Source organism: Lacerta agilis, chromosome 6 (genome assembly GCF_009819535.1).
Source record: "Lacerta agilis isolate rLacAgi1 chromosome 6, rLacAgi1.pri, whole genome shotgun sequence".
In the NCBI taxonomy this organism is placed as follows: domain Eukaryota; kingdom Metazoa; phylum Chordata; class Lepidosauria; order Squamata; family Lacertidae; genus Lacerta; species Lacerta agilis.
The window spans coordinates 9,800,985-9,827,502 of NC_046317.1; the positions used below are offsets into that span (position 1 = coordinate 9,800,985).

At 44.3% G+C, this 26,518-nt stretch overlaps 1 protein-coding gene across 1 annotated transcript in view; it reads left to right on the forward strand.

Annotated features, from left to right (window-relative positions):
• The window catches only part of HMCN1 (hemicentin 1), a 286,626-nt gene that overhangs the window by 215,647 nt on the left and 44,461 nt on the right, over positions 1–26,518 (forward strand). Inside the window, exons 66-83 of the mRNA XM_033151379.1 lie at positions 2,258–2,441; positions 2,649–2,746; positions 4,080–4,358; positions 6,470–6,666; positions 7,078–7,159; positions 9,061–9,197; positions 10,188–10,329; positions 12,257–12,401; positions 13,518–13,645; positions 14,435–14,591; positions 15,880–16,001; positions 16,971–17,135; positions 19,399–19,506; positions 21,010–21,147; positions 22,779–22,913; positions 24,118–24,387; positions 25,389–25,579; positions 26,228–26,441. Of these exons, the coding sequence (XP_033007270.1) occupies positions 2,258–2,441; positions 2,649–2,746; positions 4,080–4,358; positions 6,470–6,666; positions 7,078–7,159; positions 9,061–9,197; positions 10,188–10,329; positions 12,257–12,401; positions 13,518–13,645; positions 14,435–14,591; positions 15,880–16,001; positions 16,971–17,135; positions 19,399–19,506; positions 21,010–21,147; positions 22,779–22,913; positions 24,118–24,387; positions 25,389–25,579; positions 26,228–26,441 (2,892 nt within the window). The remainder of the gene's footprint in view (positions 1–2,257; positions 2,442–2,648; positions 2,747–4,079; positions 4,359–6,469; positions 6,667–7,077; positions 7,160–9,060; positions 9,198–10,187; positions 10,330–12,256; positions 12,402–13,517; positions 13,646–14,434; positions 14,592–15,879; positions 16,002–16,970; positions 17,136–19,398; positions 19,507–21,009; positions 21,148–22,778; positions 22,914–24,117; positions 24,388–25,388; positions 25,580–26,227; positions 26,442–26,518) is intronic.

The window sequence follows — 26,518 nt, forward strand, 5'->3', positions numbered from 1 at the left end:
GCGAACATTTTCTGGGAGGGGCGTGAGAAAACGTTTCTTAAAAGATCGTAACAGCTTATCATTCTGCACCAGTTTGCTGCTGCTCTCCGTCTCAGAAATGCCACCTCTTTTCTTCCTGGCATCAACACAGCCAACTCTATGATGAGTGAGGGCAAATGAAGCTAATTCGTAGCGAGGGTCGATCTTCTTGAATAGGCTTTGTTGGAATTTTCAGTGGAGAGCATTTAGTGCAGCTGCCAAAGCAAATTAGTCACTAGTAGCTCTGCCAAAAGTGCTTTTGAGTGATAAGTAACAAGTGTGATGCATTAAATATTTTCTGGGTTCTCTGGATCATACATGTAACATATAAATGTACCTATTTCTATTTAACACTGCGTAGACACATATGCTGAATAACTGTGACTCTTAGATGGTGCCAATTTGTTATGGAAACTGGCTAGCCTTGGATCATTCTCTGGAGAGCAGAGTAGTCTCCAAGTACATTCCTCTCTTTAGCCCCTCTCCTCCCAGCCTCACTCCTCCCTCTCCTGGTGCCTTGGGACCGTACCAAGAACGGACTGCCTATGAGTCAACGTCCATGCATTTCCGAGAAGTGTGTGAATTGTGGTTTCCGAAAAAGCAGAACTCAGTGGGCCATGGTTGCACCGCGTAAATGCAGGGTCCAATTGACTAACGTCAAGACACAGTAGCTATCATTTGTGCTTCCTTTGATGGCCGAAGCAAGATCTGTTTCTGGCCACAGGCACAATTATGTGAAAGATTGATAAAGGAATTCAACATGACTTGCGATTATCTGGCTAAAGGAATAGCATCCTCAATCATCCTGACTTTCAATAGTGTTTGGTTTGGAACACTGTGGGGAATGTCTCCTTGGATTAGAAAAGTGTTATTACTTCCATCTTGGGGTTCAGCATAAGTTGAGCTTCATCAGGAATTTTTTTTTTAGCATCTACCGTTTAACGTATGTTGTTGTTGTTCAGTCGTTCAGTCGTGTCCGACTCTTCGTGACCCTATGGACCAGAGCACGCCAGGCACGCCTATCCTTCACTGCCTCTCGCAGTTTGGCCAAACTCATGTCAGTAGCTTCGAGAACACTGTCCAACCATCTCATCCTCTGTCGTCCCCTTCTCCTTGTGCCCTCCATCTTTCCCAACATCAGGGTCTTTTCTAGGGAGTCTTCTCTTCTCATGAGGTGGCCAAAGTACTGGAGCCTCAACTTCAGGATCTGTCCTTCTAGTGAGCACTCAGGGCTGATTTCTTTGAGAATGGATAGGTTTGATCTTCTTGCAGTCCATGGGACTCTCAAGACGTATAAGCCTGGCCAATACAGTGGTACATTGGTTCTCAAACTTAATCCGTTCCAGAAGTCCGTTCCAAAACCAAGGTGCGCTCTCCTATAGAAAGTAGTGCAAAATAGATTAATCCATTCCACACTTTTAAAAACAAGCCCTAAAACAGAAATTTAACATGAATTTTACTATCTAACGAGACCACTGATCCATAAAATGAAAGCAATAAACAATGTACTGCAGTCATACAATTAATCCATCAGTAGCTGAACTGGGTTCCACACAGTCACAAAAGCAAAACAAAAAAGCCGCAAAAACTCAAAATAAATAGCAAAAACGGACTGACCTCAGCGTAAGCAACACTCAAAACGGAGCACGTTTGGCTTCCAAAAAAAAGTTCTCGAACCGGAACACTTGCTTCCGGGTTTGCAGTGTTTGGGTTCCAAGTTGTTTGAGTACCAAGGCGTTTGAGAACCAAGGTACCACTGTTCATATTCTGAAGCCTCCATCCTCTTCCCTTCACCAGAGGTATGGCATGGGTACCAAATTTCAGATGTGGTGCCCAAGACCTGTATAAACTTTTAACAGAAGTCCCACATGACCCCATTCTTAAGCTGGTTTCTATGCTGCTCCTGTCGCCAAATGGTTTTTTTTCCTACAGTCCTTTTTAAAAAGATAGATACATAGTTTTACTGATATTACTCTGTATATTTCCAGTTACAGGTAGGTAGCCGTGTTGATCTGCCATAGTCAAAACAAAATAAAAAATAAAAAAATTCCTTCCAGTAGCACCTTAGAGACCAACTAAGTTTGTTCTTGGTATGAGCTTTCGTGTGCATGCACACTTCTTCAGATACTCTGTATATTGTTTTAATTTGAGTATAAAATTTGTTGGAGGCAGGGTAAAACTACTGGGGGGGAAATAAGTTGTTTGTTTGTTTTTTGCTGTTTTTGGTTACAAAATTTAGTTCCACCCACTATAACTAACAATAAAGATGAACCGGAGGCTTTAACAGTGCTGCTGGACACTTCAATAAACATTGAATGCCAGGCTGTGGGTACTCCACCACCGCAGATCAATTGGCTGAAGAATGGGCTCCCTCTCTCTATCTCCACACACATCAGGTTGCTTTCAGCTGGACAGATTCTCAGGTAAGATACCAGTGCTTTCAGTCCACTTTTGCACATTTTATGTAAGAAGGTCTACAGCAGGCCTTTCCCAAACAACAAATGAATCACACATTCATAAATTCCCCGCAATCCACTAATTCGAAACTGGAGTGTGTTGTCCAACAGACAGAATGAAGTGCTTCATATTGTGACCATTTGAAAAAATGACTTTGGTTGTGTCCCTTCCAGAATTGTAAGAGCACAGATAGCTGATGTTGGCGTGTACACATGTGTCGCCTCCAACAGAGCTGGTGTGGACAACAAGCACCATAGCCTTCAAGTTTATGGTAAGCCTCATCCTGTATCGCAAAGTTAAATTGTAAACTTTCCCATGAATTTCAAGTCCCATGTACATGTGTACTACTTAACATTTCTGTTCCGGACCTGAGTCACTTGCACCCCCCAACGTACCTCACAACCTCTATACTGACTTCCTTCTCAGAACCTCTTGTTTTCTTTATAGGTTTTAAGCTTTAAGGGTTTCACTTAAAATTTCAGTCCCCTTCTCAGGGTCTCTGGAGGAAAGAGATGAAAAAGCAGATGCTAAGGAGGCGTGCTGTTTTCATTCCCATCCTTCTCCCACATAATATTTTAGTATAATTTTAAATTGAAGGGCTTTTCGTATTACATTTCAGCAATCATGTTACAAACATAAAGTTTAAAAGCATTTACCTCTTTCAGCATATTCTTCCTGTTCAGTATCTTCTCTTCTTGTTGGCCTGGTTTTGGCCCTTCAGAACAATTTGCTGAATACTTTAGGACTGAGCGGAGACTGTGTACCTTGTTAAACATTGTTTTCATGTTGAAAAGCAGCTCTTATGTGTCTTGTGAACACACTTCTTTTGTTGGCATTTTCATTTTCGTCTGTTCCTCGTGTTCCTCAGCTCATTTCCCCACATTGCTATTGTGGTAACCCACGCTATGTTGATGCGGGTGGCGCTGTGGGTTAAACCACAGAGCCTAGGGCTTGCCAATCAGAAGGTTGGCGGTTCGAATCCCCGCGATGGGGTGAGCTCCCGTTGTTTGATCCCAGCTCCTGCCCACCTAGCAGTTCGAAAGCACGTAAAAGTGCAAGTAGATAAATAGGTACCACTCCAGCGGGAAGGTAAACGATTTTTCTGTGCGCTGCTCTGGTTCGGCAGAAGCGGCTTTGTCATGCTGGCCACATGACCCAGAAGCTGTATGCTGGCTCCCTTGGCCAATAAAGCGAGATGAGCGCCGCAACCCCAGAGTCGTCTGTGACTGGACCTAATGGTCAGAGGTCCCTTTACCTTTTCCTTTACGCTATGTTGACACGGCTGTTCCTGATTTTGAGGGACCCTTGGGCAAGATACCTTTAATGGGCTCTCTCCCTCAGGTAGTCTGCCCCCTTAGGTCCCCCACACCAGAGCCCACCCCATTCAGGAGGGTTGCCTTACCTTTGAGAGAGCCTTTGAAAGGGGGTGCTGGGGGAGGAGGGGCCAGGAAAGTCACCATCCACCCAACTCTTCCACTGGTGGTTCTTAGGATCCATTCCAAAAAAAATACAGTTTAGTTGACTAAAGTTTTGTCTTGAAATATATGCACATATATATATCCACTGAATGCCATACATGGAACCATTGTGTTTTCTCACTGCAGTATCACCAAGCATAGACAGTGGTGGAGGAACAGAAGAAGTAACGGTTGTAAAAGGGAACCCAGTCTCTTTGGTGTGTTCGGCTGATGGAACACCAACCCCTAATATGTCGTGGCTTAAAGACGGCCAGCCTTTAAACTTTGGTTTCCATGTGTCTCTGGAAAACCAAGGAATGGGTCTTCACATAGCAAAGTCCGAGACTGATGACACAGGCAGATACACCTGTATAGCATCTAATGAAGCTGGGGAAGCCAACAAGCACTTCACTCTTAAAGTGCTAGGTAAGGATTCTTAACTCTTTTTTGTAATTCAGTCTGACCAGGGAGACTTGGTCACTGAACTGAAGAGGTGCTAGTGTGCTATTCTAAAAAAAACAAAACCGAAACCCACAAAAAACACTGATTGGACCCAGAAGGCTTATCACAGCTATCAGCTAGCCACTATTGGGTGGGGTATGGGTGTGGCTGGGACGTGGGTGGCTCTGTGGTCTCAACCAATGAGCCTCTTGGGCTTACCGATCGGAAGGTCGGCGGTTCAAATCCCCACAATGGAGTGAGCTCCTGTTCAAATCCCCACAATGGAGTGAGATAAATAGGTACTGCTGCAGCGGGAAGGTAAACAGCATTTGCGTGCACTCTGGTTTCCATCGCAGTGTCACGTTGCTCCAGAAGCTGTTTAGTCCTGCTGGCCACATGACCTGGAAAGCTGTCTGTGGACAAACACCAGCTCTCTCGGCCTGAAAGCAAGATGAGAGCCCCAACCCCATAGTCGCCTTTGACTGGACTTAACTGTCCAGGGGTCCTTTCCCTTTCCCTTTTACTATCTTGATAACCTCAAGGCTGTATTGCTGAGCTGCAGTGCACTTCTACTGGGGCTGCAGTTGGTACAAAATGCTGTGGCTAGGCTGTTCTGAGGGAGAGACTACAGAGAACATGTTGTACCTGTTTTGAAAGAACTGCAGTAGCTGCCTATATGCTGCCAAAGCAAAGGTCAAGGTACTTATGTAGACCCTATACAGCATGGGACCTAGATATTTTTCTGAGCACTTTCTCCCATATAGGCTTCCTGTATGTTTAGAGCCAGGGAGAGACCGTGCCTCACTTACCCAGCATAATCCTTACTCATCTAGATATAGTATTTTTGCACCACTGCCTTCGGGCAAGAGATATAGAACAATTAAATCAAGAACAAATAGATTAAAAAAACAGTTTCTATCCAAGTTCTATAACCATCTTAAATGCTGTAACTAGATAATATGACCTTTGAGAGTTGTGATGGGTGTGTAATATGTATGTGTATGTGTCGCTGAAATTGTGTTTTTTGTTTTGGCTTCGTTTTGTTTTTGTTTTGCTTTTATGGGATGGCATTCAATTTCGTTGTACCTGTACAATGACAATAAAGAAATCTTATCTTATGTGGCAAGGAGGATAGAGCATTCTCAAGCAGGCCAATTGTGGAACTTCATCCATCTTCAAATATGGCTCACCCACTCTTACTTTTTGCTCTGCGCTTTCTAGGTACAGCCACTCCGGGTCGTCACCATTGTTTGTTTGGTAATAATCAAGCTGGTAAAAATCTCACTTCAGTTCATTAGCTGAAGTAGTAGAGCAGTAGGGCAGGGAGTATGTGCAGGGAAGATAACGATAAAGCAGTCACAACTTGGGGAGTTTTCTTCTTCAATTACCGCTGAGGCCAGACGCTCTCCCAAGTGAAGGTCAGGAAAGCTTAAAACAACTCCCTTAAAAAAACAACTTATGACTAAAACTTAGAGCTTAAGACTGAACTAAATTAAGCAGATAAAAGATAAAACAAGAATAAAACATAAACACAGGATAAAACAGTATAAACCATAAAAACAGACCAGTAAAATACGGAGGTCAGAGGGGAGGATGTTGATGATCCGCCATCTTGGAAGCTTTCTAGGTACAGTCAAACCTCGGTTGTCGAACGTAATCAATTCCAGAAAACCGTTTGACTTCTGAAGTGTTTGACAACCACGCTGCGGCTTCCGATTGGTTGCCAGAGCTTCTTGCACTGAAGCAGAAGCTGCATCAGACGTTCAGGTTCCGAAAAAACGTTTGAAAACCGGAGCATTTACTTCCAGGTTTTCGACGTTCAGGAGCCAAAAAGTTCGAAAACGGAGCCGTTTGAGAACCAAGGTTTGACTGAACAGGATCCACACTTTAAAGCTCTGTGTTCATGCATTCCCCCCCCTTTTTTCGCCCCACCACTTTCCCTGCTCTTTAATGCTGAATTGCAATTTGGGCTTGCCAGTCTTAGGTCCAGTCTTAGGATTGATTCATACAACTGCAGTGTCTTCTTCCCAGACCGCTCCATTAACATTTGGATACATTCCTTTTGAGTAAAATTATGAAAGTTTCTTCTTCCGCAGAACCCCCTCAAATTAATGGATCAGGTCATCCTGAAGAAATTTCTATAGTAGTAAACAAACCACTGGAGCTCTTCTGTATTTCCGATGGCATTCCTATCCCCAAAATCACATGGATGAAGGATGGGCGCCCAGTGCCCCAAACCGATGATATTCGTATCCTTAGAGGGGGAGAGGTCCTTCGGATATCTAGTGCTCAGGTAACTATAATACAACCGTTCAGTTGTGGCCAATCTGTCCTCCCTCCCTTCCATTATTTTATTGTTCAATATTAATAAGACTCAGATCATCCCAAACAGAATTCAATCAAATGTTTGAAACCTCATTGAAATCCAGGAAGAGTGTCCAGAATCTTTTTAATCTTCCAGTTTATCTTCCTGTACTGTATTCTGACATTTCGTTTGTTGTCAGTTCTGCCAGTCTTCTCCCTCCTTCCCTTTCTGCCAAACATAAAGGTAGACGCTCACTCTGTCTTCTTCCATCTATGTGATTGTATTGGTGCAGCGCTGATTAATGGGCAATGTAGCCAAAATGGTTTTACAAACTACTGCCATTATTTGTCTTTAATTTGAATTTTATTCCTAACTGAGGCTGTCTGGGTGTTCCTGCAGGTGGAAGACACTGGGAGATACACATGTTTGGCTTCAAGCCCTGCAGGAGATGATGACAAGGAATTTTTAGTAAGAGTACATGGTAAGGTTAACTTAAGAGAAAAGAGTACAGTAGTGGGGGAGAAATCTTTAAATGCTTCTATTGCATTGCTCAGTTTTCACCCACCTGTTTCTAAGGCTAGATATTGTGAAACATACCAGCCCTGGAAAAAGTAGAAGAACACAGAATACCACTTCCAACTGGGATTTCTTGCTTTCTACTGAAACTGTTTTCTGCCTCTTCAGAAGAGAGCAATAAAATGGATGTCAGGAAGACCCCCTCCCCACGACTGCTGGCGTCGCGGGAGCATTTAGCATACAGGGATCCACGTCCACTGTTCACGAGCTCCTCCTCCCCCTCCTCCTCAGCCGGAAGTGACCATTCCTCAAGCGGGGAAGGGGAGGTGGAGCCAGGAAGGCGGTGCAGGGGCTTGGAAGGGGTCAGAGAGCCTCAGCACCGCAGGGAAAGTGGGGAGCGGGGTCAAGTTCTCACGCTCCGAGGTCGGATGCAGGAAGGACATGGGAGAGGGAGGCGGAGGTTCAGGATCCTGCGGCTGTTTTGCTGGACAAAGAACCGGAAGACTTCATTCCGGGACTCTGCGGAGGATTGAGATGGACTTTTGATGTTTTGCTGCACTGTACATAGCTTTCACAATAAAGAACTTAGTTTTTAGAAGTTCAGCGTCCTGGCGCGTTAATCACAAGCAACCACTGAACGTCCTAACAATAGCCAAACTTGCCTGTATTCAGTAACAAAGGTCACAGACATCAGCCAACAGAAAATGTGCCGACACAGCTTGTGAAGGTTAGGAACGCTCCACAGTGCACAAATACCAAATTCACGTCAGTCTGGCCCATAGACTGCACTCTAGAGCTCTGTTTAGACCCTGCCTTTAGACCTGCCTTCCTCAACCTGGTTGCCTGCCATTCGTCTCCGAAATGCGATACCCACCAGCCCCTGGCTAGCATGACCAATGGCCGGGGTGGGAGATGATGGGAAATGTAATCCAAAATGTCTGGAGAGCACATGGTTGGGGAAGGTTGCTTTAGAGCAAACAATTATAGAGGGTTACAGGTGGGTAGCTCTGTTGGTCTGCCATAGTCGAAACAAAATAGAAAATTCTTTCCAGTAGCACCTTAGAGACCAACTGAGTTTGTTCTTGGTATGAGCTTGGTATGAGCTTTCGTGTGCATGCACTTCTGAGTTTGTTCTTGGTATGAGCTTTCGTGTGCATGCACTTCTGAAGAAGTGTGCATGCACACGAAAGCTCATACCAAGAACAAACTCAGTTGGTCTCTAAGGTGCTACTGGAAAGAATTTTGTATTTTGTTTCAATTATAGAGGGAACCATTATACAGATCAAATTATCTTGGTTGAGAACATGCTGGAGAGGTAACCAGCATTTGGCAATGGGAGGTTCGCCGATCAATTAAGGCTGTTCTACATGAACATCATGTGACAGTTGTATGGGCTGAATTGGTTCATGTTGGGAAAATCAGTCCTTGGGGTATGAACCTGAGCTGAACCAGGCTATATAGACCTAAACTAGAACTTTGAATTATCCTGGAAACTTAATTGTAGCCCTTGCAGTTGTGTCAGAATTAGTATTATATGTTTGGACTGTTCTATCCCAGTCAACAATTCTGGCCACTGAATTCTGCACTGGCTGAAGTTTCAAAACCATTTTCAGAGGCAAAACCACATGTATAACAACTATTGCTAAAACCCAACATAGTTATCAGAGTATAGGCAACCAAAGTTAGCAACAGAATGCATGTAATAGCACATGCCTCTTGTACAAAGCTTGACCTTCATTTTGAGAATTGCCTATAAGAAGAGTAGGTTACTTTGAGGTATGCAAAATTTCATAAACTTTTGGCAACTTCCCGCTAAGTAAATTAAGTTTTCATTTACCATTATTTGCTATGATTTTTCTCTGACAGTTCCCCCTAATATTGCTGGCACAAGCAATCCTCAGAATCTCAGCGTGCTGCAGAACAGGCAGATTATACTGGAGTGCAAATCGGATGCAGTGCCTCCTCCTACAATCACATGGCTCAAAAATGGGGAAATTATGCAGGTATGTGTTTTTCCCTTAAGAGTCGTTGTTCTCAGTCTGCCCGCAAACCTTTCGCAGATGCTCAAACTGCATGCAAAGTGGTGACTGAGGTTTGAACCAGCTAGAAGTGTTCCTGAAGTGTTCCTGCTTCCCAATTGCAAATTTTTTATTTTATGTTATTTTATGTTATTTTATGTTATTTTATTTTATTGTTTGTTTGTTTGTTTGTTTGTTTGTTTGTTTATTGTTTCCCCAGCCACTCTGGGCGGCACCCAACAGAATATTTAAAATAGAATCAAACATTAAAAACTTCCCTAAATGGGGCTGCCTTCAGGCGTCTTCTAAAAGTCAGATAGTTGTTTTATTTCCTTGACATCTGATGGGATGGTGTTCCACAGGGTGGGTGCCACCACCGAGAAGGCCCTCTGCCTAGTTCCCTGTAACCTCACTTCTCGCAGGGAGGGAACTGCCAGAAGGCCCTTGGAGCTGGACCTCAGTGTCTGGGCTGAGCGATGGGGGTGGAGACGCTCCTTCAGGTATATTATTTATGTTTGCATGGGGACCCACAACAGGGAGCCTCGTGCATGTAGGTCTGATCCTTACAGTTTGTACATCTCAATTTTATGGTGCATAGTCTGCATGAATAGTCCGTGTGCATTGGGCTCTATATATGGAGATCCCATCAAAGTGAAGCATATGATCTACATTTCCACCCTACCCCAGTCTGAAACCAGGGCATGGTGTTGGGGAATATGACGAAGCAACCTTTTTGAAGCTAAGCAAACCTTGGTCTCGTCAGTGCCTGTATGGCTGACCTTGGGATCTCATGTACAGTAAGTCCCCTTGAGTTTCATGATGCAAGAAAGGCGGACTACAAAAATACCCGCGCGCTGTTCCTCACCATTACCACCAGATTCTCACCGTATTGCTTCCCATCTTGTGAGCAGGTACATTGTTGATTCTGTATCTTGGGGGGGAAATAATTTCTGGTTGTGGAAACTCTCTTACCAGGCAACGGCTCGGGTTCGCATCTTATCTAGTGGGAGATACCTTCAGATCAATAACGCTGACCTGAGTGATGCAGCAAGCTACACCTGTGTGGCAAGCAATGTCGCAGGCCAAACTACAAGAGAATTCGTATTAGCTGTAAATGGTAAGGAAAGGAAACGTACCGTATTTTTCCGCTCCATAGCACGCACCGGACCATAGGGCGCACCTCATTTTTAGAGGAGGAAACAAGGGAAAAATATTTTTCTGGTTTTCCTCCTCTAAAAGCCCTGTTGTTGTTGTTTTGGTTTTTGTTTTTTTAGGATCAGCTAAAAGTTTTGCAGCTTTTTTGCAAAGGGAAAAGCCCTGGCTTTTTTAAGGATCAGCTAAAAGTTTTGCAGCTGTTTTTGCAAATGCAAAAGGCCTTTTTTTGAGGATCAGCTAAAGGTTTTGCAGCTTTTTTGCAAAGGGAAAAGCCCTGGTTTTTTTTTGGTTTTTTTTTGTTTTTTTGGGAGGACCAGCTAAAGGTTTTGCAGCTTTTTTTGCAAAGGGGGAAAAGCAAAGAGGAAAAGCCCCATTTTTATGGGGTTTAACTCACATTTCTGAAAAAAATCGTAAGGAAAGGGAACCATTTCTACTGTTTCCAGACAGATAATCTAATCAGCCAGTGACATGTGCTGGGGAAACAAACAACCTCCCTCTGCAGCACATTCAACAAAGGAGGGCGGGGCTGAAAGGGAGCCGGGACTCTTATCTCTCTCCCGATCTCTTGCTGATCAGCTGCTGAGCCAGGTCCTTTCAACACTCCCTTTTCTCTTTGTAAAATAAAAACCATGATCCTCTTTTGGCCCCTGGGCAATTCAGCTCCAGGGACCACCATTCGCTCCATAAGATGCACAGGTATTTCCCCTTACTTTTTAGGAGGAAAAAAGTGTGTCTTATGGAGCGAAAAATACGGTATTCCTACACAAGCTTTGCATGGTTGACAATGTGAGGTTATGCCAAGCGCATCAATAAACATTGCATCGGGACACAGTCACCGTTTTATTTCATGGTGGAAATAACGTTTACACACCAGCCATTTTTGACCACACATGCATGTGGCAACAGGTATATATATATATATATCTATATGCACAATACAGTTTTGTGACTCTGAGGTTGTTACTTTATTCCTTGAATGAAAGAAATGTGACAGAGTTTTTGTTGGACTCCATCGCTTTATATGACAGGTGAGGGACTAGACGTATGAATTTATTTATTGCAATTATATACGACATTTCTGCAGAGGCACCCAAGGCCGTTTTGCAATTTTAAAATTTAGAATAAACGAAGGCTACAAAGTATTCTCAGACCAACCTCGATCTGAAAACCCCAATTTCTCCAGGGCTATGCAGGCAATTAAGAGTACACCTCAGCAATCAATGCTTGCTTTTAATTTCTGTTTGCTTTTAACTTCTTATGATTTTATGTTTTTATATTGTTGTAAACCACTGTGATATTCTTTTATTTTTTGTAATATTTTGTAATAATATTTTATTCATTTTTACAACAAATACTTTTTTACTCAACAAATAACTTTTTTCTAGAGACTAGTAAGGTTTTCCAGTCTTCTTTAAAATATCCTAAATTTGTATATTTTATCACTGTCGTCAGTTTTGCCATCTCTGCATATTCCAAGGTGTTTGTCAAACATTCTTCGGGGGTGTTCTCTCCTCCTACCATTTCTGTGCATAAAGAATCCTTGCTGCTGTAGTCCCATACATAAATACCATTTAGGCTTCCTTCGGTAATATTCTTTTATGAAAAAGCGGTATATAAACATGTTTATAAGTAAGTAAGTAAGCTCCCTGACTTCTATCTATTTGCTTCTGCCTTCCCTTAAGTTTAGTCACTGATAGTCTCCAGGGATAGAAGGTAGGGTTAAATTAACCATGCAATATAGGCCTAATATCAAATTCTATTAAATGAAGCAGAGTTTTAGAAGATGATTTTATACCCAACCCCACGTGTTCAGGGATGGCAGAAAATCCCATGTTTAATGGAAGGCAAGCAGTTCTTCTAATGCTTCCTGGAATTCTCCTTTTATACAGTTGCTCCTACAATCAAGGGTGGTCCTGAGACCGTGACAGTGAATATTAATATGTCTGCTGTCTTGGAGTGTGCTGCGGAAGGCATACCAGCCCCAAGGGTTTCATGGAGAAAGGATGGAACCCTTTTTGCAGAAAACAATGCAAGGTAATGATGAGTTGGCGAAACAGACAGAATCTGTGTGTACGCACCATGTTTTGAAGCACCACCCTCCCCAGGTGCTGGGAACTGTAGCTCTGAGAGGGGTAAACTACGATAACCATGATTCTTTGGGGTGGAAACTGTCAGTTTGCATTTCTTGGTGCAGAAAGTATTGATCTGATGTGTAGAAATCTTACCTATTCTACTTAATTCAAGAGGGTTCCGGAAGTCTCTCTGTGTGAAAGGAACAAGCAGAAAGTTCATGATGTTTGGGTTGTTCCTTCAGAGAAGCCGAGTAAATTGTCTCTGTTATCTCTTCTGTCAAGGTCATGCTGACTATAATAAGAGGCCAGAAGAAGCCTGGGTTTCACTTTCTCTTTGTGTCTCTCTTCCTTCTGGTGTGGTATTCTTTATACTGTATAGTGTTAAGTTTTAGTCTTATTATAAGTTACTGTAAGTTTAAGTTAAGTCTGCTGCAACTGGATTTCTTAGGGACAGTGCCAATCCTGAATGTATTGGATTTGTGACCATTTGCCTTCAGTAGCAGTAAAGATCTCATGGATGAAATTTTAATTGCCTTTGGTCTATTTTTGGGGAATCCTGCAACGTGTTTAAGTTTTTACTCTGCTAACTACGGTATACGTCAGAGATCTGCTCTGGATCAATATTGAGCAGAATTCTATGACTTTAAAATCTGTGCTTTAAATTCCACATGCTGGTGAGAAATAGGGAACAGTTGTTCCATTCATTCCCTCCTTGCCAGCTCCCCAGAGGCATCTGGCCAGCCACGGTTGGAAATAAAATTGCTGGTCTAGGTGGACCCTTCTCCCCATCCAGTAGGGCAGAGGGATCCAGCACTATGACCAATGGTCAGGGGTAACGAGAGTTGGGAGTCCTTCAAATCTGGTGGTCACCATGTTGCCTACCCCTGCAGAAGCACTTGTGGTCTAATCTGATTTCAGCGTACATCTTGATGCAAGGACTCACTTCAAAGAAGGGGCCTCACTTTCTCCTGCACCTTCCAAATCGCTCCTTGCGGCATCCGTTAGAAAAAGATCCCGTGAACAGGGAAACTATTGTTGCGCGTGCCTTGTGTTTTGAATCCTCTGTGTCTTGTTTTAGATATTCCGTGTCAGACAACGGATCCCTTCATATACATTCAGCGCATGTTACCGACACAGGGCGCTATCTTTGTATGGCAACCAATGTGGCTGGCACTGAGCGCAAGCGAATTGACCTGCACGTCCACGGTAACTATGCCCTTCTACAGATAGGCATACGAAAGAAGAGTATATGTGTCAACAGTTTCGTTCCCTTTATTTGAATAAATGAGATTGCTGGTCTTTGTGTTTGTTTGCTATTTCTCCCAATACCGTTTTCCAGATCAAATACGTCATCTGTATCGTGAGCATGTCAATTTGCATTTCTTAGTGCAGAAAGTATTGATCTGATGTGTAGAGGTCTTTCCTATTCTAATTAATTCAAGAGGGTTCTTGAAGCTTCTCTGTGTGAAAGAAACAAGCAGAAGGTTCCTGTTGTTTGGGTTATTCCTTCAGAGAAGCTGAGTACAGCTGGGTTAAACTGGCTCTGTTATCTCTTTCTGTCAAGGTCATGCTGACTATAAAAGTAGGGCCAGAAGGAGCCTGGGTTTCACTCTTTTCTATCTCTCTTTCCAACTGTGTGATGTTCTGTATAAAGTATACTTAGTGTTAAGGTTTAGTTTTATTGTAAGTTTAAGTTAAGTCTGCTGCAACTGGATTTTTTTGGGACAGTGCCAATCTTGAATGTATTGGATTTGTGACCATTATGCTCATTTGCCTTCAGTGTTATTAAAGCTCTGCTGGATGAAATAAAATTCCCCCTGGTCTATTTTTTGGGAATTCTGCAACGTGTTTAAGGTTTTGCTCTGCTAACTATACATTGGAGTTCTGTCTGCTCTGGATCAATATTGAGTAGAATTCCATGACAGAACATTCCCTGCATTCAGATTGTTCCTTGATAAAGACTGATGTGTGTGTGCATGTGCTTTCCTCCACTAGTTCCTCCATCTGTCGCTCCTGGGCCTGGCAACATTACAGTAATTGTGAATGTCCAGACCACCCTGCCATGTGAGACCACAGGGATCCCTAAGCCGGCAGTAATCTGGAAGAAGAATGGGCACCTCCTTAATGTGGATCAGAATCAGAACACATTCAGGTGAAATACGCTATCTCGGTTGTTTGTGTCCAGCCATTAGTGCATACACTGCACTTTATAGAGAGAAAACCAAAAAAGTGCTCATTCAGTATGGATTTTGGCAATGGGGAATTTATATTTTTCCATTTATCTTATATTTGAGAATTGCCTAGACTCAACCCAAACAATTGCAACAAACCCTTCATGAAAGGTATTTGGAAGCAATCTATCACAGTCTTTGTCAATGCTTTGTGTCTCTTATTAGACAGCTTAATAAAAACTGCCTTGTGAAATTACTTAGAGTTACTGCAGCAACTTTCATTCAGAAACTTCATTATGAAAGCGCATTTCACACCTCTGCAATGTTAGATGGCAGCTGCAAAGCCCACAGGCTGCTTCTGGTTTCTAAACTCTTTCTTACAAGTTTGTTTTTCTTAAAGAAAAGACTGGAAAGGAATTTGTTGGGATATTTTAGGAGGTATAGGATAGCCCCTCTGAAAATCCAAGCCAAAAAAAATGTTGGATTCCAATCTATGTTCTAATGGTTATTTTTAAGTCAATCCAAGGACCTGAGCAGATCAAAGGATTCCCAGAGGCCACTGATGTCATCATTCTTTTGCATTGATCATGATCAATCTTCATGCCACAAATTGGGCCCGATTCCCACTTCCCTATATCATGACTTCCTAACAGCAGGGATGGGCAAACCCCCAGCCTGCAGATGCATCTTGGTCGTTGCAGGGGATTGAACTAGATGACCCTTGGGTTTCTTTTCCAACTCTACAAGTATATGATTTTAGGCCGATCTTGATAAGGAGCTGGCCCATGGGGCCAAAAAAGGTTCCTCGCTCCAGTTCTAGGGCCAGGTTATTGGCAGGAAGGGCCCAATCCAGATCAATTGGACACAAGACTGTGAATATTCTGGAGCTCAATCTGAAATGAATCCTTGGGTACCACGTCTCTAAATTTTCCAACAGAATCTGAATTACTGTGGAATTTGGTGGTAATGCCTGCCCCCTAGGCCAGTGTTTCCCAAACTTGGTTCCCCAGCTGCTGTTAGACTACAACTCCCATCATCCCTGACCACTGGTCCTGCTACCTAAGGTTGATGGGAGTTGTAGGTCAAGAACAGCTCCGGACGCCAGTTTGAGGAAATGCTTTGCAGCTTAGAGTCGCTACAATTCGCTTTCACTGTTGAATGTCAGCATTGGGGTAGTATCATTTATTTCAGTAACTTTGGGGACTGCAGCATTTCTCAAACACAGCAATGAGTTTAAACCCTCCCTGCTCCCCCTTGCTCTTTCTGCAGGCTTCTGTCTTCGGGGTCGCTGGTAATAATCTCTCCCACCGTAGATGACACTGCGCTCTATGAATGTATGGTATCAAATGAAGCAGGCGAGGATCAAACAGCAATTGCTCTCATTGTACAAGGTACAGTATTGCGGCACTGTCAAAATGTCTTCATGGGATCTCTTGAAACTCTGAGGCCATTGCTGTGCGGCGAGACTGTGTGTCGAGGAAGTGCTAGGAAGGGAGCTTTCAGTGTTCAGCTCTGGGCCCTTCTGATCCATTCAGTTACAAAACCTTTCCTCCTTTCTGCACAAAATAAGGGTCAAATGGCAACTTTGTCATGAATCTCAGCCCCTTCGGTACAGGGTGGTGTGCATGGGTTTTGCAAATAGCGTAGCACTCCCAATTCAAATTGGGGCGCTAGTTTGGGTTGAGGTAGAAGTTCTTTCAGCCATTACCCCTGGGCCATGCCTACAGTTTCCATTGCCAACATGTGTCCCACTGAAATGAATTTGCTAGTTTTTTTAGCAATATAAGTTGAAGGTGAGGAACCCCAGATCTGACTTGGACTTACTGTCTAAGCCAGGGATCGGCAAGGCTTACCTTGCCTGGGCCGGTTCACTGCCACGGAGCCCCCTCCGTGGGTTGGATCACAGGTGCGCATGAGTGTGCGCGCCCGCAATTTCCGGAGCCTGCACAAACGCGATTTCCAGCACCACGAAAGCAAGTCCCCATGCTGCGCCGGTTTAGCACAGCGCACGGGGACTCACCGAGCGAGCAGCTCAGTTCAGGGGCGGCTCGTGGGCCAGTAAAACGACCCCCGTGGGCAGCTTGTGGCCCATGGGCCTTAGGTTGCCGACCCCTGGTCTAAGCAAAGGGTTAAAGACTCCCTGCTCCCTACACTAGGGTTCTAATCTAGCTTGAGAGCCTGTTGTTTATAGCTATGAAACAGACTCTTGTATGACATGTATTGTATTATATTGTATTGTACATTTTATGTCCCTCAATCTGTTCTTACTCTGCTGGCCATTTACTGCAGTTCGTCCAAGATAACATCACAACAATGTGAATGGCCAGTAGTTTTATTTTCCTTTATTTTCCTTACTTTAGTGCCTCCATCCTTGGCAGATGAAGCTGCAGATCTGTTGGTAACCAAGTCATCTCCAGTCATGATTCCCTGCAGTGCCTCGGGTGTTCCTTCGCCCACAATCTACTGGACCAAGAATGGAATAAGGCTTCTTCCTCGAGGAGATGGCTACAGAATTCTGTCTTCAGGTTTACAACGATTCTGAACCCCTCCAGGAATTTTATATTCATTTATTTAGGAGTGTTCATGACAACGGGTGGTATTAAGCAAATTGATCGGCCAGTGCAAGGATTTCTGCTTGTGTAATGGAGTTTCCTTTCCCTCTCTCCTTCTTGTGCCCTCCCCAGATCTGCTCCGTAGGATTAGGGGCATGGGGAAGGGGTACAGTGAGAAGAGAGGGAAGGGAAGTTCTGTTGTGCAGCCCAAACTCCTCATAGTAGTGGATCTGCTTCAATGGATACTGCCCACCTTTCATTTTCAATTCCTTAAAGGATGCCATCATTTCTGTTTGGGCCAGAGCCCTTGGCTGAGACTGCACATTTTTGTGTCGGGTAATTTCCGTTTCCAGATGCTAGACTGCCATTTCTCCACTGGAAAGAGGCATCAAGAGGGTGCGATTTGCATAGGAAAAATAGTTGACAGGAGGGAACGGGGTGCTTAATCTTTCCCAGGCCCAGCCACCATGTCTCCGCTGGCCTTCCTTTCTTCCATCCAGCTTCCAGAACCATTTTTGTGTGCGATGGAAACCCAAGTGTGGAATCCTGCCATGAGGGGGAAAAAGGAGGGGTGGTGAGGTGAATTTGCAGGGGGGAAGTGGGGTTTGGGGTAAATCATCTCTGCCCCCGGCCATCCAAATGAGAAGTGACAGCCAGGCCCTTTAGATATGCAAGTTTATTAGTAACACGTCGTTCTAGCCAAGGACTCGAGACATAAACCGAAATATTCACATGCCTAAGAGCTGCACACTGCGTTTTAAACTCCATATCTCTATATTTTTGTTGCTTCCCTTCCATCAGTGTTCTTGTGAACTTTGCTGCCTTATTCTTGGAATGTAGCTGTGTCCCAAAAGGAGAGAGGATAGAAGAACCTCTTTCTATTACAATGGAGCCTTTTCGTTAAAGGAGCCATCGTTCAGAAAGGCACCCATGAAAATGCCTTTGCTCCACTCCCTTTCTTTTCTTTTCTTTTCAAATTGAGCTTTATTGAGTTTTGCAACAATTACAAAAAAGAGCCATAAAAAATACATTTATACATATATACATGAGACAGTAAACAAAACAAAAAAAGGACCCCCCCTCCCAATATCAGCTTCCAGCCTTCCTGTTATTGCGGTTTGTACTAACTATGTCTTTTTGTATACCTAATTTATTTCTTCTTACTTAACTTACTCTTGAGACCCACTTATACATTGGTTAGAAGATTGGCTCTTTCCACTATGTTTCCCATATAGTTCTTAAAAGATTCCCAATCTCTTTCTACTGCTTCGTTTGTCACTCCTTTTACTTCTTCTATTTTTACAGCAATGTTTTGATATCCTAATAATTTTATTTGCCAGTCTTCCAAATTTGGTATTGTTGCACTCTTCCAATTTTTTTGCGATCAGGGGCCTCGCTGCCGTTGTGGCATACATTAACACACATTTGTCCTTCTCTTTTATTTCATCCCCCAAGATTCCTAGTAGAAATATTTCGGGATTTTTTTTTGAAGGAGTATTTGACTATTTTTTTGATTTATATTTTTCCCCAATTTTTTTTTATTTCTTTGCATGAATGAACCCAGCCTTTGCTCCACTCCCAATGACCAGGGTCCACTAGCTGGTGTGCCAACTTCGCTTTCTCAAAGCGCCTGGGAACTGAGCTTGAACTGCCTGAGAACTTCAAGGGCCCCCTAATCACTGTTGAGCTACCGTATTATTACGTGTGTTGGACGAGGTTTTTTGACTCAAAAATCACGTCAAAAAACTGGGGTCGTCCAATGCACGGATAGTGGCATGGCCGGGGGGAGAAGCGGCACGCCGCCAGCCATTCGGTTGGTGGGAGCACGGCTTCCCCCAATGCCGCAGCAAGCGGGGAGCAATCTGGGGTGTGTGTGTGTGTTTCCTTTCTGCAGCTGTGGGAGCGCAAATTCACCCAATGCCGCTGCGCACGGGAAGCACTCCCTGGATCGTTTTCCGTGCGCGGCGGCATCGGGGGAGGTTGCGCTCCTGCAAACCAGGTGGCTGGCTGGAGCGCAAATTAACCCATGCGGGAAAACGATCTAGGGAGTGTTTCCTGCCCACAGCTGCGTGGGGGGAGAGGCTCAACAACTTTGGGCCATCTCCCCTCATTTCCTTAAAATTTAGTCCCCCAAAACGGGGGAAGCGGTCTTATACAAGGGGGCGCCTTATAGACGGAAAAGTACGGTATTCCTGCTGCAGCGTGCATCTTTAAACTTCCCCACCTATTCCTGCAGGTACTATTGAAATTGCTGCTGCTCAGCTGGACCATGCGGGGATGTACACTTGCACCGCGTGGAACGCTGCCGGCTCTGCCCACAGACACGTGACTCTTCATGTACAGGGTGAGGTGGGAACTTGCATATTTCTTGCCTATCTGAAAGTGAACTAACGCCCCAGCTAGGGCTGGATTAAAGCATGCCACTGTTTGAGGCAAACAAGCAGAAGATGCCCGCATTCTCCACCAGGCCCTAGCTCAACACGGCCGCTGCCCATTGTACCCCCCCAGCCACTTGCCTGCTCGCTTTCCCTGCCCAGCGAGCGCTTTTCCCAGTCTTAGCGCCACAGTGCCATTTTGTAAATTGGGGGAGCTGAGCAGCAACTTGGTTCCTGTTTTAAACAGTCATGTCTCTCGACTTCCGCTGGAGCGCCATTGCTAGAAGGCAGGGGGTCGTCTCAGTCCCGAGAGACCCCGGCGATTTCAGGCAATAGGGGCCCCTGTACCCACGCTACAGCCCCCGGAAAAACCCCAGTCGAGAGTCTTGGGGATGTGGGATCCGGCGGGTGCCATAAAGCGCCCTGTTTTCTCCCCGGCAGACCCTGAAGGGACTGCTGAGAGGAGCGAAGAGGACCTCCCCTTTTGGCAGCACTGACCAAAGGCCTGGTCTTAGGGCTCCCTTTCAGGGGCTGCTGCTGCTGTAGCTACCACCACCAGTATCAGTCAGTTGCAGCCCACTCCCTCTCTTCTTGCCTAATGGGCAGCTTATCTGCCACCACAAGTGAATTGGAGGTGTCTCCTAATAATAATAATAATAATAATAATAATAATAATAATAATAATAATATTTATTTTTTTGTACCCTGCCCATCTGACTAGGTTGCCCCAGCCACTCTGGGCGGCTTCCAACACATATAAAAACATAATATAATATCAAACATTAAAAACTTCCCTATACTGTGCAGTGCTGCCTTCAGGTGTCTTCTAAAAGTTGTGTAGTTATTTATCTCCTTGACATCTGACAGGATCTTAGCTCCTGCTCAGCTCCCCCAAAGCACATCAACATCATATCAGGCGTTACATCTGCGGAGATTTGTGGGCCCGATTTGACTAACCAGATGCATTAGCAGAAGCCAATGCAAGGACTCTTGCTGACACAGCTCGGACTTTCTCCTCTCCTTCCCTCCACGCACCCCCCCAAGTCCATCTGGAGGGTCTGGGGAACCTTAGAACAGCATTGGTGGTGGTGGGGAAACAGAGGGGATTGTTCCATCTGGCAAGCAAAAATGCTTTCGCTGACAGAACAATTGCCTTAGTACGATGTTGGACTCCACCCTGTGTTAGAATCCTTTAAAATGGGCTTGTTTTGAAATGAGTCATTCTGGGCTGGGCTGGGCTTGGAGACAGAGACAGCAATCAAAGATTTTCTATATTGGCAATGGTTGACCCAACATTAATTAATACATCTACGTATAACATGGTTTCCAATATCTGTGCTTATTCATAACATAGTTTGTGGAATGGGGATATTTTTCTTTTGGTGGGCAACCTGGTAGAGATATGTAATAATTATTGTAAACAGCTGGGTGGATCAGTAATCAAACCTTTTTTGTGCTCCTCTGAATCTCAGAACCACCAGCTATAAAAGTCCAACCTGGAATGCTTGATGTCATTCTCAACAACCCAATTCTCCTACCATGTGAAGCGGTAGGATCACCACATCCTAAAATAACGTGGCAGAAGGAAGGGGTCAGTGTTAGCACCACAGGTATCTCTTTTTTTTGCTTCATAATTTCCCATTCTCCTAAGAGCATTTAGCTACATACAGTTGAAAGGGAATTAGTGCTGCATTCTGTGGATATACCATATTTTTCACGTCATAGGGCACACAGGACTATAGGGCGCACCTTGTTTTTAGAGGAGGAAACAAGAAAAAAAATTCTGGTTTTCCTCCTCTAAAAGCCCTGTTTTTTTGAGGATCAGCTCAAATTTGTGCAGCTTTTTTTTGCAAAGGGAAAAGCCCTGTTTTTTGAGGATCAGCTCAAAGTTTTGCAGCTTTTTTGCAAAGGGAAAAGCCCTGGGTTTTTTTTTAGGATCAGCTCAGATTTGTGCAGCTTTTTTTGCAAAGGGGGGAAAGCAAAGAGGAAAAGCCCCGTTTTTATGGGATTCAACTCACATTTCTGCAGCTTCTTAAGGAAAGGGAGCCGTTTCTACAGTTTCCAGACAGATAATCTAATCAGCCAGTCACATGTTGCTGGGGAAACAAACAACCTCCCTCTGCAGCACATTCAACAAAGGAGGCCTGGGCAAGGGGGCAGGCCAAAAGGGAGCCGGGGACTCTTATCTCTCTCCTGATCTCTTGCTGATCAGCTGCTAAGCGGGTCCTTTCAACACCCCCCTTTTCTCTTTGTAAAAAAAAAAAAAAAGCACGATCTGCTTTTTGCCCCTGGGCAATTCAGCTCCAGGGACCACCATTCGCTCCATAAGATGCACAGATATTTCCCCTTACTTTTTAGGAGGGAAAAAGTGCGTCTTATGGAGCGAAAAATACGGTACTTAAAACATCTCATGGAGTTCATTCACACATGCATGTTCATCACTGTGTGATTGCAGTATCAAGCAGCGCATCCATGTGAAATCTTTCATCTTTATCATTTGCAAAACTTACGAAATTTTGAGCAAGTGGTTTGCAAGCAGAGTGTGGATAAAATTATAGACTAAATGTGGCTGAAATCTATAAAACAATTAAAATCAGATATGCATATAGTAGTCATCACCTCACCAAAAACAAAAATAAAACAATAATTTTTTAAAAAATAATAATATAGGTAACTAAATCATGTGTCTGGATAGTTTGCTGAAACAGAGAGGTTTTTCTGCAGGCAACTAAAATAATATAGTGAGGGCACCTGCCCAATGGCTTTACGCCAAGGAGTTGCTGTCACTCCAACGGAACAATTCCTCACAAATGCAGTGCCATTATGTGGCAAGTTTGACAGATCAAAGTGATTGAATAGTCACATAATGAGCCAAGGTGAGTCCTTAAGTAAACGGGTCTCAAGCCATTAAGGGCTTTATATACCAATAGTAATGCCTTGAGCTTGGCCCAGTAACCAGTCAGAAGCCAGTGCAGATCTTTGGGCACAATTATTTTCAGTTGAATCGATCCACACATTTGCCTACCAGTTACCAAATGGACATATGCTTATATGGAAACCTGTTCTAAGATAAGCCTGTTGCACTTCTTTAAAAAAACAACAACAACTGAACGAAAGGAGAGTTCACAACCTTTCTAGTAAACCTATTTCTCCAGCAAACTATTTTTATAGAATCTATAGCAGTCCTAATGTTTCTCTACTACTGTGGTCTTATTTAATGCATAATGTGCATGTGTTCTAGGGGATAGTTATGCCATTCTCCCCAGTGGCGGTTTGCAGATTGCAAAAGCTGCTGCTGAAGACGCTGGAACTTACATTTGTGTGGCTCAGAATCCAGCAGGTACTGCCCTCGGGAAGATCAAGCTGAAAATCCAAGGTAAGTTTTGCAGCGAGCTGCAGCTTGTTAATAATATCTGAGGTTATCTCAGAATGCATCTGATGTGCCTTTAGAATAAGGGAGAGCAACCTTTTCTTTCTGTCTGTTGAGGGCTGCATCCCCTCTGGGTTCACATACTGCATAGTCAAGCTATGGAATTTGCTCCCACGAGTGGTTGTGATGGCCACCGACTGGGATGCCTTTAGGCAAATTCATGGAGGGATTGTTATGAGACTTCCCGCGGGGGCAAGTTGTGAGACTGACCCCCAGGGCGGGACGAAGCCTCTGTGCACTCCTGGCTACTCGAGTCCAGGGGCACATCAGTAATATGTGATTGTTCCCCAGATTGAAGAACAACAAGCACGAGCCAGTGAAGGCAAAAACTACTTTATTGCAGCTAAAATGCAGAGTATGCCTCTGCGTAGCCAGCTCATGAATTCAGAGCTGCCTATAATTGCGTCCAGCATCTCTGAGCCAGAACTGAAAGTAAGAATACAACAGTACATTACAATAACATCACATGTGTGGGAAGGCTGGTAGGGCTGGTGGCTTTCCCACAGGATGAAAACATGACTCATAGTCAAGTGACCTCGCTTCTTGCAGCTCGGTTTGTAATAATATCATGACAGGGATAAGGCTATCAGCCGGCGATGGCTATATTCCGCCTCCACTGTTGGAGGGGAGAGTGATACTGCACTCAGGTTGTGGTTGTGAGCTACCCATGAGCATCTGGTTCACCACAGTTGAGAGCAGAGTGCTGGATGAGATTTAAGGCCTGATCCAGCAGGGCTCTTGTTATGTAATTTGTCAGGGTCATGAGTCAAAAGGGGAAGCATACATGGGTGAGGCCACCTGCTTTTCTCTCTCTTTTTCTGCTACCTCCTCTCCCATTTTCCTCCTCCTTGCCAGGAGCTGTGTGAAACTTGTTGAGTGACCTTTATCTTCTTAACTACATCATTAGAGCCTCAACAAGGGGAAAAGAGAACAAACAGGAGTATAGCTCTCCAGACAATGCCTGCTTTTGCCCCCTGCCCTTGAGAAAAAGAGATGAAATGAAAAGACTTGGTGCACAGTGAAGTCCGATCAACAGGGTTGGAAGGTAGAGACAGCTTGGGGAAGCAAGAGTTTGTGAAGTAGCATAGGGAGTGTTGTCCCACTGTCTTCTAGTACTGCCGATTAAAACAGTTGATTCGTTGCCTACCAGTTCCTCCAGGTATCAGATCTCACCCGGAAGAATACGTGGTGGTTTTGGATAAGCCTGCCACACTGCTGTGCGAAGCAGATGGCTATCCGGCTCCCGAGATCGTGTGGCATAAAGATGGGCAGCAGGTCACAGAGTCCATGAGGCAGAGAATCCTCAGCACGGGGTCTTTGCAGATTGCCTTTGCTCATCCGAGCGACACCGGCCGATACACATGCACTGCTACCAACGTGGCTGGAGCAAGCAGCTCGAGCATGGAGCTCACTGTGCTTGGTAAGCATAGCTGGAAGTGGGGAGCATGCATTGGCTATTAATCATGGTGGAAGCAAGTATGATGGATGGAACCAGGTTTGCTTGTTTTTCACAGTTTTAATTAGCTGTTCCCCATATCCTCATACAGCTTAAGTTGCCAGTCTTCTTTGGTTGGGACTTGGCTTGTTTTCCATTTCTGAGCTAACAAAACATGGGTCACAGTAGTGGCATACATAAATAAGCTTTTTGACACCTGGGAATTTCAGTCTGATTTATCCCCAACAGAAAGTACTCTGATTTGGGGGGGCAAAAGTACTTTTAAACATTTTTTTCCAATTCATTATGGATCATTTCCCAATACTCTCTTACCCTTTTGCAAGTCCACCACATATGAAAGAACATACCCTCCACCTCTTTGCCACTTCAGTACTTACTCAGATTCAGTCTTATGCATCTTAGCAAGCCTAGGTAAAGGTAAAGGGGCCCCTGACCATCAGGTCCAGTCGTGTCCGACTCTGGGGTTGCGGTGCTCATCTCGCTCTATAGGCCGAGGGAGCCGGCATTTGTCCGCAGACAGCTTCCGGGTCATGTGGCCAGCATGACTAAGCCGCTTCTGGTGAACCAGAGCAGCGCATGGAAATGCCGTTTACCTTCCCACTGGAGCGGTCCCTATTTATCTACTTGCAATTTGATGTGCTTTCGAACTGCTAGGTGGGCAGGAGCTGGGACCGAGCAACAGGAGCTCACCTCGTGGTAGGGATTTGAACCGCCGACCTTCTGATCAGCAAGCCCTAGACTCTGTGGTTTAACCCACAGCGCCACCTGGGTCCCTTCACTTAGCAAGCCTACTCAGAGTTAAATACCATCTGTAAATCAGTTTCAAATAGTTCTCCTTCAAAGAATAACATGCTGTGAACTTCAAATGACTTTTCCAGAGTTTTCCCCACCTAACTCTGCAGATTCCTAAGGACATGTGTAATTAATTGTTTTATTTTTTATTTTTTTTTAAAATCTCCCTACAGTTCCACCTAAGATACGCAGTACACAGGCCCATTACACCGTTGCAGAAAATTCACAAGTGGTTCTGTCGTGTGTTGCTGATGGAATGCCAACGCCATCCATGAATTGGAAGAAAGAGGGCCAACTTTTAATGAGCATGGTGGGAAAATACACGGCTCTGTCATACGGAGATCTCATTGTGGACAATGCTGTGGTAAGCATCAGACTGAGCAACGTACTCAAGGTAGCCACAGGCCGATAGACATGCAACGTGCCCAACCTGAAAGTGTGTGATTTGTAGGTTTCTTGAGCCAAAGATGCCCTTCTATGTTTAGCTGTGGGTAGTCCATGAGTATGGACCCTATGGTAGGATTGTGATATAAGGCTAATACCGTTTTCATTATAGATACATGGTTATGCTTTGCCAAGGAACCTTATCCTCCTGTTTAAACAGCATCACTCGGAACCTGGCAATGCATTATGTCAAAAAAGAAAGGAATAGCAGGATTCAGTTCAATTGTTGCACTAGTGAAAGAATGAGGTCCACTCACAAAGCAGGACTTTCCCCCATCCCCACTCCCACTTGGTGTGCTCCCCTAAATCTGCTCTGGGGGATTGCAAGTTGTTTTACAATATTTTTTTTTAGAAAGCAATGAATAAATGCAACCAATCAATCAATCAATCAATGCAGCATTTGAAAGCAGAGACCCAATGATGGAGTGATTTCAAATCCATGTACAAACTTCAGTCAAATGCTTTCTGAGATGCCTCCTATGTCCAAATGACCCTTATATTTATTACAGGATGTCCCCGTCCCCCCGTTAAATGTTTTTATGTGCTGTTCTTTATTTCCTTCCTACAGCCTGAAGATTCTGGCAGCTACACCTGCATTGCCAGTAATGTTGCTGGTGAAGATACCCACACCGTCAACTTAACCGTCCATGTGCTGCCATCCTTTACTGAGCTCCCTGGAGATTTAGCTTTAAATAAAGGAGAACGACTTCAGCTAACTTGCAAAGCAATTGGAGTTCCTGTGCCCCAAATCTCGTGGACTTTTAACAATAATATCATCCCAGGTTAGTACCTCAAAGCACTAGATCAGGGGTTGGCAACCTAAGGCCCATGGGCTGGTAGTGGCCCACGGGGCTCGTCT